At 50.4% G+C, this 12318-nt stretch overlaps 2 protein-coding genes across 3 annotated transcripts in view; one reads left to right on the top strand and one right to left on the bottom strand.

The window, feature by feature from the left end:
- Positions 1-12318, top strand: part of SYN2 (synapsin II) — a 158962-nt gene that overhangs the window by 114980 nt on the left and 31664 nt on the right. Inside the window, exon 5 of the mRNA XM_081526384.1 lies at positions 2867-2956. Within this exon, the coding sequence (XP_081382510.1) occupies positions 2867-2956 (90 nt within the window). The remainder of the gene's footprint in view (positions 1-2866; positions 2957-12318) is intronic.
- Positions 1720-11545, bottom strand: TIMP4 (TIMP metallopeptidase inhibitor 4). Of its 2 annotated transcripts, none has more exons than XM_081526385.1 (5): positions 11335-11545; positions 9845-9942; positions 9328-9442; positions 5915-6039; positions 1720-5294 (listed from the first exon to the last, which is right to left on the bottom strand). In XM_081526385.1, exons 1-5 carry the CDS (start codon positions 11471-11473, stop codon positions 5097-5099), a joined length of 675 nt encoding a protein of 224 aa, XP_081382511.1. In that variant the 5' UTR covers positions 11474-11545; the 3' UTR covers positions 1720-5096. The 2 variants fall into 2 exon arrangements, 1 of the variants encoding a protein (XP_081382511.1); XR_014064373.1 differs by having other exon boundaries at positions 4612-5294; positions 5915-7119.

Genomic DNA, 12318 nt, shown 5'->3' with positions numbered 1-12318 from the left:
CAGACACCAAGTTCTCCCTTCATTTTCACAAAGCAGCTGCCACCCTAATGGCATTTTATATATTGCTCTTTGCCTGTTCATGGGAATGAACAAATCTGGTGACTGTGAAGGGGGCTTCCCTCTGAGATGAGACTTTGGTGTGTGTTTTCTAAATTTCTCTATTGTGGCTGCTCCTGGTGTGAGGAGAGGCCTCAGCTGTGTTGGGAAGGCTCTACCTTGTCTCTGAGCACATCCGCTATTTCATAGATTGCCCAGGGCAGGCACACAGGGAGTTTGGAAGCAGAAGTAAGACCTATCAGTGAAAGTAGCATTCCAGGGAGAGCAAGAGTGCTGCCTGCCATATTGCTGCAGATTTATCTGAAAATCCTGTCACTCTATGTGGAGTTTTTTTAGAGGCAAACGCATAAGAGTTGCATTGAAGCATTTTATTTCCAGGAGGGATAAGGGTAACATATTAAATTCAGACTGATCTTGAAATCCCATTTCATCTGAGAAATCTTTCCTGATACATTGGATAAATGGTTATGCTGAGCATTATCTTCTTATTCATTGCCAATACCACCCTCAGCTCCAAATGCATTCTTTTGTCTATGTGGAGAGGAAATAACCCTTATCAGGTATTACTTTTGTTTAATTGGTGATTGTGTGCTTGTGACTGAGGCTGAGTTTCCAAGGAGGCAGGGGTTAGATGCCAAGCCTAGTGCTCTGAGCAGAAGGGACTACAGAAGGTGGAGGAGGGTAGCGTGAGCTCCCAGGGACCCAGCTAGTGCATGGGAACTGGCTGCCATCTTAGTCTTGACTGTGCCAGAACTCTGGGAGCCCGCCGGGGGCCTTCTTGGCATCAGCGTGGTGTCTGTGTAACTCTCCCACATGCTGGGAAGATAGGGCCCCACATGCCTTGGTGCCATGCCAGGGCGTGGGCTGCAGCGGGACAGAGGTTGTGAGGCAGAGCTGGCATCAGCTGGCTGGGGAGGCTGGAGGGCCTCAGGAGCTCAGGCAGGTATCCAGATGCCGAGCAGGGGTCCAGTCAGGCCAAGTGGCCAGCCAGGACCTAAAGGTCAGATGAGGTAGTGGAGGGAATTGGAGAATGCAGAAAAGGTCTGAGGGGTGGTCTTGACAGTCAGAGAACATGGAAGAACCAGAGAACAACAGCAAGGACAGCAGGGTACAGTGAAGAGTGCACTGGGCAGGAAGGGACCTGGGCCCTGTCCCAGCACAGCCCCAACTCCAGGCGCGATGTGGGAGCCTGTGCTCCCCTTTGCTTCTCTAGCCTTGGTCTCCTCATTTGTAAGATGAGATGTCTGGTCTAGAGACTCTCTGAAGTCTCTTCCAATAATAAAATCTTGGGGCCTTGGGGGTCCATCAATCATACCTGAAGCCCCGGAGGAGGCCTTGGAAATCTAGAGCCACCAACTGCGTGTCACTGAAGAAAGTGACCCAGAAACTCCAATGTTTCTCAGCATTTCAAAAATAACAGATTCTATCTCTATTCACAAAAGGACCACAGCCAATGGTCACTAAACAGCAGTCTCATCATGGAGTTTAGGAGGAAACATAATGAGAAGATTTTTTTTTGGTGTGGTTATAACGTTTGAAGAACTGATCAAATTCAGTTATCTATTTTATATATAAAGAAAATGAGGCCTGGAGAGGAGACATCATTTGCCCAAGGACACCTAGCAAGTTCAAGGCAGAACAAGAAGAATCAGAAGACTCTGATTTTCTAACAACTCAGTTCTGGCTTTTATTGTCTCCCCGTACCAACACACGTGCTAACATCACTGATTGAAAACAGGAACTGGGCTTTTGAAAAATGTTCTATCTTTCCCTTCTTTAGTAAACAGAAGGTCGGTTTGATCTGGCAACTCTTCCTTCCAGCAGTTCCAGGTGTCAGTGGCTTAGAGCGTGAACCCAGTAGCACTAGAGAGAAGACGCTGGATCACTGCTGCTGCCAGTGCTCTGGGGTGGCTGTGTGTGGAGGTGGGGAATGAGTGTGAACAGATTGAACTGGAAACTTTCCTGTGGGAAGAGCATGGTCTCTTTAGAGCCTGAAAGGCAGCTACATGAAGGAGAGGAAGAGTTACAGGTTAGGACTAAAGGGGTCTGGCTATGAGTCTGGCTCAACTACTGTGTGATCTTGAGCGAGCAACCTATCTGGGCCTCAGTTTCTCCACTTATAAACTAGGAGGGTGGGCAGGGGACACCAGGGACGTTACGTGTTCACCAAAGGCAGACCCTGACACTTAAGTATGTGCACTTCACCCCTTTTCCCTGGAGCTGTTCTGGCTTCTCGTAGGTGAAGGGTCCAGTGAGTTCAGTTCTTAGATGAGCAGTAAGTCCAGAAGACAGGGGTCTGTCTTTGCTGCATTCTATGATTGCATCCTCCCTTTCTTTTCCTTGGCATTTGAATTTCCAAGACTGGGCCCCTTGTTCCCCCATCCAGCTTCATCACTTGCCATCTCTGTGGAGATGATGGTGGTTAGAGTTATAGAGACCCAAATTTCAACCCCAGCTGTCCCTTTTTTTGCCACACTGTGGCTTTAGGCAGTCACCTACCCTTCCTGAGCCTCATATGTAAAATGAAGATGTTAAAGGCCCTAGCTCATCAGTTCAATATGAGGATTAAATGAAACATCATTAACACTGAGTAGGCACTGAATGAAGACTAGCTCACTGTCTCCCTTCCCCAACAGAAGCATATGCTCCTGGAGAATAGAGGGTGGGACACCTCTTTTATATCCTCAGAGCACTTTGCACAAAGCCCTCAGTGGAGCAGATGCTCAATAAATATTTGTTCAATGGATCACCATTCTGTCTGTTCCAGAAGCTGTCTGGATAAACGGAAACCTTTGCTTCTCTTTTGCAGTTTGCCCAGCTGGTGGCCATCTACAAGACACTGGGAGGAGAAAAGTTCCCGCTCATTGAGCAGACTTACTACCCCAACCATAAAGAAATGGTAGGTGACTGAGAGGGGGCATCAGTCTCTGCTGTCTGCACTCTGAGCTTAGCCGTGCGCTGGCTGTGGGCCTCTGAGGAGGGCCTCAGCCTGTCAACCCCAGAGACTATTGATGTTGAACTGCAGACCTGCTCTGTGAGGCCACAGTGGCTGGGTTTTAGCTGACAGCCCTCTGTCTCCAAAACTTGGAGACGGCATAGGAAAGAGCAGAAACAGGCGTTTTATTAAAAGCTGAGAGTAACAACCTAGATGGATCAACAGTCAGAAGATCCTGCTGCTTGTGCTTATAGCCACAAGTCACGGAGGGTTACATTCCCTCATCGCGTGTCAGCATCCCAATCCGAAAGGCAAGTGGGCTTAACGATTCCGGCCAGGATAGCTAATGTGGCACTTGCATGATTTCAGTGAGATTCTTTAAGCAAATAGTCTGTGAAGAGTGTGGAGGGCTCCTCAGATGTAAGCTATTGTCCCTGATACTATTCGCCAGACACTTCCATTCCCTGGGTTTCCTCAAAATTCAGATAAGACAAGGATTTCACTCTGCCTTCTCTGAGGCCATCCCAGGATGGCAGAAAGAGCAGAACGATGGGATAGATGGTTGGTATGGAGGCTGCTACTAATGTTTTTTCCCCTTCTTCTCTGGCCCCACATTCTCTGCCCCACGCCTGCGTGGTCAGTGGGTAATCCTACTTAACCCACCAATGGAGACCCTCTGTCTTAGCTTTCCAAGTCTTGTGCTCCAGGACAGAAATCTCCAGAAGGAATCTCCGTTTGCACCATTCTGTGAATGTGGAACCTTCTTCTGGTGTTTTGTGCATGCTCCAGCTTATCAGCAAGCTGTATAGAACCTTGGGGCCTTGGAAAGAACTACCTTCTCCATCTTTGCCAGAGCTTCCCCAGGAGAGGCCCTGGAACTTTAAGCACTTGGCCCTGATAAATCCTTAAGACCCTCATCAGGGCTTTCCCTTTCAGGACAACTCAGGAAGGCTTGTAGAGGCAGAGGAACCCTCAGGGGGTGTGCTTGTAGATTTCAGGGTGTCCAAGAGGGGACTGAGCAGAAGGCTGGGATCTCTCGAAGCTGGCTTTGTCCTGCTGTAGCATCTAGCAGGCTGACCACTTGAAGAACTGTAACACTTGCAAAGTATATTCCTCAACTATCATCCTTTCCCCCAAGGGTCTTTATGTTCTTTTTCCTCCTGTCCTCTAGCCTAAAATGTGCCCTCAAGAGAGGACACCCACCCCCCACCCCCAAGATCTCTGTGAGGTTTCAAAAGCTAAGGGAGAATTTCAACTCTATAAAGAGAAAGGCTTTTTTTTTTTTTAAGCTTAAAAAAGGTTTTGAAGTAGTAATGAAAACATTAGTAATCTAGTAGAGAAGGACTTTCTAAAGGAGACAGAGGAGAAGCCTTTTGGGCAGCAGTTGAAGACATTAAGTATAGTTAACCCGGAGAGACAATACCCAAGTCTATTCTTGTCTTGCTAACTGGGCCAGGCCCTGTGCCAAGAATGGTATAGAGGGGATTACATTGTAGGCTTCACATTAAATGACTCCTTGTCCCCCTTTGTCACTCCCCTGAACAGATGAAAGTGTATCAGAGGATCAGAATGAGTTGAGACAGGAGGAGTAGATGAAACACAGCCAGAGGATGTTGTTCTTTCATTTCTGCAAATCAGCATGTTTATGATACTGTCACCCACCTTCTGGTCTTATATCTCACAAGGCCACCCCATCTCATATGTATAATAGTCATCATTTCTCCCCTGTCAGATCAGTTAAGATAAAAAGAAAACATATTTATCTGGGGAGAAAAAGGAATATTCCGAGCTTTGAAAAAAGAACCTAAGCCAGAATCAGTAACAAATACCAGCTCAACTAGAAGGTTCGGAGGCAAGGATCATGGGCTGAGGGTGGGAGAGGAAAGTCCTGCTACTTTCCCTAGCCCTTGGCCCGACGTGTTCTGGACTGGGGTCCCGGACACAAGCTGCCACACGCCCCATCCCTGGCCACATGCTGGCCACACCGTCCACTTGGTACTTCCCCTTGTCTGGCATCCGTGAAGCAGGTGGGGACAGCCAGCGCCCTGCCAGGAAGGAAAAGGGCTTGGACTTCAGGACTCTCAAAGGGTTGTGGCAATCCCTCCTAGGGCTGGATGATGTCAACAAACTCCTTCCTGAGGGGCAAGCGTCCCTGGTACCAGCTACAGGTGCCATCGACATGCTTCATGCAGACGTAATGCTGGGCCTGGTACCCGTAGAGCTTCCGTTCCAATAGCCAGTCTGTCCAGAGGCACTCGTTGGGAGCCGAGATGGTGCAGGGCACAGTATAGCAGGTGGTGATCTAGAGCCATAGCCACACAACATCCAAATGAGCAGGGTATCCTTTTTCTATTCTTGCCTTGCAGACTCCTACATGTTCTTGTAGCCTAGCTCAGATGCCCCCTGGCTTATAAGGTCCTTCCAAGTCTCCAAATTTCTCCCTTAGTTCTCTTTCCCTTGTACTCTCCACATACAGTATTGCCTCCCCAAAAGCCCAAAGGCCCTGACTCTACCACTGACCTAAGCAAGTCACTTCACTTCCTACAGCATGAATTTCTTCCCGATAAAATGGAAATCTTAACTTTTGATAAATTTGTTTTAAAGACTAAATATCTTAAATAAATTAACCATTACAGGTCCTGACAAAAAGAGTAGACTGTCTTTAAGTGGTAGTGTATTATCCAAGTCTGTCTTATATGATGGGTGCCTTCTCAGCCAGAATGCAAGTACTTTGACATCAGGGACTACGGGCCTTGTTGCTTTCCCACCCCCAGCTTTGAACGATGCCTGATCCATCACAAATCTCAAGTAGAGTACAGCAAGTGAATAGATCATGCACGCGGGAAGGAAGGAATACATGAAGGGTGAGGCTGCACGGCCCTTCCCCCACCCTCGAAGGCCTTGGAAATGGACAGTCCTTACTTGGCAGCCACAGTTCAGATAGTAGTGATGATTCAGACTTTCTCTCTGCAGAAAGGACAGGTTCTCCCAAGGCTCGATGTAGTTGCACAGATGGACAAAGACTTTCCCATCACTGAGGATCTGACCTTAAAGGGGAGATAGAGGAGAGCCAACATGAGGAGTCTGCTTGTGGAGCTCCAGGAGCTCTTGAAGGAGCCCAGAATCACAGCCTCCTCTGTATCTTGTGGTGGAAATGGTGACATGGGGCTCAGTGAAGGAGCCAGAAAAACCTCTACTGTCTTTATATCAAAGCCATTACCAGATGATGTTTGTATGAGGGAGAGTTGTAGGGCAAAGGCCTTTCCATTAGCATGGTGCAGACAGAGGGATGTGGGCTTTAAGTCAGAATCTTGGCGGAAATCCCTTCTTTTCTATCATTTACTGATGTGTGATCATAAGAAAGCCATGTAACTTCTCAGCTGAAAGATGAGAATAATAAGGTTATTGTCAAGATTAAATGAGAGACTGTCTGTGAAGTTCCCAGCACAGTTGTGGACCCACAGAAGGTGTTTGATTCATAGTAGGTCTTTCTTCCTTTTCAACCTTTTCCAACCTTTCCCAGTATCTACTCAGGCCAGTCCCCTGCTCCAGTGATATCTTGGTGAGTCTCTCTCCTTCCCCTTCTTTACATATCATACTCGTTACTATTTTCCAAAGACCCTTTTTAGTACCACCTTGTCCGCAAAGCCATCCCTGGCCATACTAGCCCTCACCTCTCTTAGAACTTCAGTCATTCAGTCATTTACTGGCTGAGCAACTACTATGGCCTGGCACCAGGAATACAGGAAATAAACATGACAGGATTTCTACCCCTAAGGAGCTAAAAACTAGTAGGGAAGACAAATTGTTGTTGTTGTTCAGTTGCTCAGTCATGTCCAATTCTTTGCAACTCCATGGACTGCAGCACGCCAGGCTTCCCTGTCCTTCACTGTCTCCCAGAGTTTGCTCAAACCCAAGTCCATTGAGTCAGTGATGCCATCCAACCATCTCATCCTCTGTCGTCCCCTTCTCCTCCTGCCCTGAATCTTTCCCAGCATCAGGGTCTTTTCCAGTGTCGGCTCTTTGCATCAGGTGGCCAAAGCAGTGGAGCATCAGCTTCAGCATCAGTCCTTCTCGTGAATATTCAAGGTTGACAAACAAGTAGAAAATGATACTGTTGTATGATTCTATATAGGATGTGGTATAAGAACAAAGGAAACACAGTTATCTCTGTCTGTGGAAGGGATGGGGCCAAGAAGGGTGTCTAAGATGATGCTTGTGTTGGGCATTGAAAGGATGGGTAGGAGTTCAGCTGCCAGACAAGTTGGGGAAGGACTTCTGGGCACTGGGACAGAAGGGCACAGCCCTGCAGAATACCTTTTGCAACTGCAAGTAGTTTAAGCTCCAGGGGAAATGAGGGGCTGGGAACAGTCACTGAGTAGTAACAGGAGCCAAGGCTGGGGAGGTCAGCTGGGTCTGGTCACGGAGGGTATTAGGCATAAGGGCTGCATCTTCTCCTGCAGACCATGGGCACCACGGATGAGTTTTCAGTAAGCCTGTGCTTTGTCATTTAACCCCACTTCGGGTGGAGTTGACCTCCATGAGGCAGCCAGCACATGCCTGCATCCCTGATGCACTACAGCCCCTAGCAGAGGGCAGGTACTCAGGAAGGAGGTGGCCCTGTCAGCTAGTCCTGGGACCTGGAGGGCTCAGGGGCCTGCCCTGCCCCTGTTGTCCCATCCAGAGGTGCCTGGATCAGCACAGTTCCACATCCTCAGATCTGGGGGGCCTCCACCTGCATGGCCTCCAACACCTGTGACTTCTTAGAAATTTGAACTGTGAAGGAGCTCTTTGAGGACTGTGGCATGTTAGTGCATCTCCACTTGCCTGTCCCAGGCGAGGCAGTGAGGAGGTGGTCACTTATTGCTGAAGGGATGGACAGAGAATGGAATTCCTCCTTCTGTTTTCCCCAACTGCTGTGTTTTTCTTTTCCTGTCCTTCTTTCTAAATATTTTTTATCCTTTAGGGAAAATTTAGATCCCACTTACACAATGAAGGCTTCCCTAGTGGCTCAGATGGTAAAGAATCTGCCTGCAATGTGGGAGACCTGGGTTTAGTCCCTGGGTCGGGAAGATCCCCTGGAGAAGGAAATGGCAACCTGCTCCAGTATTCTTACCTGGAGAATCCCATGGACAGAGGACCCTGGTGGGCTACAGTCCATGGGGTCGCAAAGAATCAGACACGACTGAGCGACTACACTTTTACTTTCACTTTACACAGTGAGGCTTCCCTGTCTACAACCACACAGATACCTTCCCTGCACAACAAAGTAATTCAGTATTGCATTCATTCAGTTATGGATTAGATTCTTGTGAGGTACTTTAACTATTCTATTCCAGTCAGTGCAGTATGAGGAGATCTGCCTGGGCCCAAGGTCTTGGACACAGAATCATATTAGAGTCAATGCTGCTATTAGGGTCTGTGCTTTACTGCACTTCCAGAATAGGGCCTTGGATGTGAGTCAGTCATGAACCAAGAGTGTGACCCATCGTGGCCGCCTAAAGCTGATGCTATCGTAGGCTACAGTGACTATTATGTGTATGTTATGTGTATGTGGGGTAGAGGTTGCGAATGTACAATCCTCCTTTATTCTGTGTGACTAAGACCTCCCCTGCAGTGTGGTCCCCGATTCAGGGTCCAGTGCTGGGGAGGGACGGGGACAGGCTCTATCCCATTGAAAGTGGCCAGGAGAGAAAGGGGTCTGGGGACCACGGCCAGCAGAAACTGGAGCTAGAGTCATGTATCAACTGTCCTCAGGCCTCTGAAGGGTCATCCTGGAACAGAGGGCAGAGCTGAACCCACGAGGGGCAGTTTCAGAGCGGCAGGATTTGGCTCAAGATACCAAAAACCTTAGGCTTCCCAGATGGCTCAGTGGTAAAGAATCTGCCTGCCAGTGCAGAAGATGCAAGAGATGCAGGTTCGATCCCTGGATCAGGAAGATCCCCTGGAGGAGGAAATGGCAACCCGCTCTAGTATCCTTGCCTGGGAAATCCCATGGACAGGGGAGCCTGGCGGGTTACAGTCTATGGAGGTCGAAAAAGAGTCGGACACGACTGAGCACACACGCACCAAAAATCTTACATCACTTAAAGCTGTTTGGAAACGGAACCAGCTGCCCTAGGCTGGGACAGCAGCCTGTGAACCAGGAAGGCAGTGGCCCTGACAGGGAGGTGACCAAGGCTTCTCCCAACTCAGGCTGCCTCTTAGTAATGCAGCTGTTTTGTGCCCAAGAAAATGCCACCTGGCTCAGCTTGCTGCCCAAGGTCAGCCTGGCTCCTCCTTGCCTGCCTTCCTAGGGCAGAGACTCTTAGGGCCGCTGCTGGTCTTTAACTTACCAGTCAGGAGATACTGCTTCTGGCTGTTAGCTTCTAGTTTCACCCCACAGAGGGAGGAATCAAAAGGCGTATAAATATACTGAATATCGTTGACTTTCTTGAACCCTTTGAACATCTGAAAGGCAATTACGAAAGAGCAGTATTGGGTCAGTGAGTGTACTTTATATCTTAACAGGAAAAACTTTTTCTTAATCTAAAAAAGTTAAGTGAAAGTCTAGTTCAGGACTCGTTGCACACAGATGGCACAACTGGGTCTTATCTCCCTAGAAATATTTAAACCTTGGTTTATTCCAGTGAGAAAGGAGGCGCCTCTAGCAGCCCCACGCACAAGCACAGAGGGCCTGTCCTGCACTGTCCTCTGGCTCCAACATGTCATCCACTCCAGTATCTGTACCCCTAGCATCACTGAGCCAGGCCGACCGAACCACCAGCCCCCCAGCCCCACCCCTCCCAGATCACAGCCCCCAACTCCTCCTAACAGCCCACGGGGGTGACGCCCTGTGCTGCCCCCATGTACCTTTATCTGTTTGATTTCATACCGGATCATTTTTTGAGGGTCAGTAGGGTCTGCACTGGCAGGAACTACCTTCTCACTGGAGATCTTGGCCCGGATAGCTGCACAGGAAGAGAAAAGAGGGAACCTTCAGCAGCCTGTAGGAGCGATCCTCCTGGGATCTGGGTGGCCTATGGCCTCCTGGAGAATTCTGCAGGGGCTTCTGGGTTTAGGTATCAGTGCGTTGCCAGGAAGATGCTGCCTGTAAGAGATACTCCTCTGCAATTGCTGGAAGTTCCAAACCCCTCGGGCTTACCAGGTCCTTGAGTCTCTCCACTCTGCCTGCTGGTCTGGGGAGTCGAGTTCTCCGCAGCCCAGAGTACAGTGGGGTGGAGACAGGCAGGGCAGAGGAGCCACTTGAGGGCAGTCAGTGTGTAGTCATCCACTGCTGTAGCCCAGAACCTCAGAGAGAGCCTGACCAAGCTGACGTTGGCAAACGTTTATTGAATTAATAAATATCCTGACTGTGCACAGAGGTAGTTCATCTCTTTGTCGTTCGGGTATTAATCAAAACCTGTTTATGAAGTTCTTCCTCCGTGCCTGGTCTAACACTGGGTCCTAGGCCCACAGGCACGATTAGGACAGGGCCCCCACCCTGCAGAACTCTTGGTTTAGTGGAGAACACTCTTACAAAGACCAACAGCACAGGACAGTAGGAGCACAGAGATGTTGGAGTTGCTGTGGTAGCACCAGGAATCAGGAAGCCTTCAGCGAAGAGGAGACCCCCCTGGTTTGGAAGGATGAATAGGAGTTTGCCAGGAAGTTAAGGGTTTTTGAGGAAGGGCATTCCAGGCAGAGAGAAAGGGTAAAGGGTATGTGTTGGGGTGGGGCCGTGGTGACAACCTCAGTTATAGGCTTGGATGCAGAGGGATGTTTATCATGAAAGCCCAACTCCCTCAACCTCCCTAATCAGTGGATCAGAATAATCACTGGATAGTTCCAGAGACTTGTTCAGTGACATCCCATAACTGCAGTAGGCAGGGGAGAGGGGATCGCTGTAGAGCCCTTTACACTGTCTTTGTGCTCATTCTCTCAGTTGTAGCTGACTCTTTGCAACCCCATAGACTGTAGCCCGCCAGGCTCCTCTGTCCATGGGATTTCCTAGGCAAGAGTATTGGACTGGGTTGCCATGCCCCTCTCCAGGGATCTTCCCGCCCCAGGGATCGAACCCTTGTCTCTTGAGTCTCCTGCATTGGCAGGCGGGTTCTTTACTACTGCACCACCTGGGAAGCCCTACACTGTCTTTCATTCCCTGGAAAGTCCTCGGGTCTCTGCGCTTGCAGTGTTGCTATGGCGCCGGCCCGGCCCAACCCACCGGCCGCAGCAGGAGGCAATTGGGGCGGGATTTGAGCTCCACCCCTTCCCTCGAAACTCCAGGTCCGCTGCGCGGCCCCGCCTCGACCCCACACACCCCCACCCACTGCTGGGGACCTCGAGGGCTCCCCCGGACTCACCGAGTGCCGAGTGACAGACGTGCTGCTGGGGGTGCGCGGGGGCGCAGCTACACGCCTCGCCCAGCCCCGGCGGCCGCAGCAGCGCCAGCAACCGCAGCAACAGCACCCAGCTCGGCGCGGGCCGGGGGCTCCGGGGCATGCCTCTGCAGGGCTGCGACTGAGCCTGTGGGGACTGTCAGACCACACTGCCCCTCCACGGCTTCTCCGGAGCGCGGCGCGCCCCTCGCCCCTGGCTTTATGAGGTGGACCTAGAGCCGATCCCGCCCCGATGGGCTCCGCCCTCCCTTGGCCGCAGGCCACTCTGTGGCTGCAGAGTCGCGGCCCTCTGGGCCAGCAGGCTCAGTGAGACGCAGGGGAAAGCCGCGCGAGTCCCCTGTGCGGTTTCCCTGTCTGAGCCTTCCCAAAGTAGAGGAAAGGCACCGGGAAAGGGGATGGCGTCAGGACAGAAGCACAGGGCCACAGAGACAGATGCTTGGGGGGCACAGAGACCAAGGGGCTGTGACTCAGGCAAAAGGAGCAAGAGTGCAGAGAGGCTCAAACAGAAAAAGTGAGACAGGCAGAGTCAGAGAGAGGCAGACAGAATTACAACAGGCAAGAGAGACAGTGACAGAGAAGCCCGGACCTCTCGCTGATCTGCACACTGGGAATGAGACAAGCTACTCAGGGCTTCTTTCAGCTGCAGGAAGTGTTTTCAATGCCCTATTTATGAGGCTCCAAAGCAACAGCAAACAGTAATGGAACAGGACAGGGAAAGTTGGGGTGTGAGTGTGTGTGTGTCTTGGCTCTGTCGGCTGGGGGGTGGGGAGAGATATTGGAGAAAGCAGCCGGTGCCTTAGAAACCCTTTCCCATTCCCGGAGCTCATGCAGATGGCATGAGGACAGTGCTCTTTGAGGGGACTCAGAGCATGCGGTAGCCCATCACTTGGGGAAACCTAGGCCCTTAAAACCTTTTTTCTGCTCTTGGCCACCCTGATTTCCTATCTC

Source organism: Giraffa tippelskirchi, chromosome 9 (genome assembly GCF_054371585.1).
Source record: "Giraffa tippelskirchi isolate mGirTip1 chromosome 9, T2T-mGirTip1v1.2.pri, whole genome shotgun sequence".
NCBI classification, from domain to species: Eukaryota; Metazoa; Chordata; class Mammalia; order Artiodactyla; family Giraffidae; genus Giraffa; species Giraffa tippelskirchi.
Note: the sequence above shows the minus strand (reverse complement) of the source record. Positions and strands in the feature narration are given on the sequence as shown.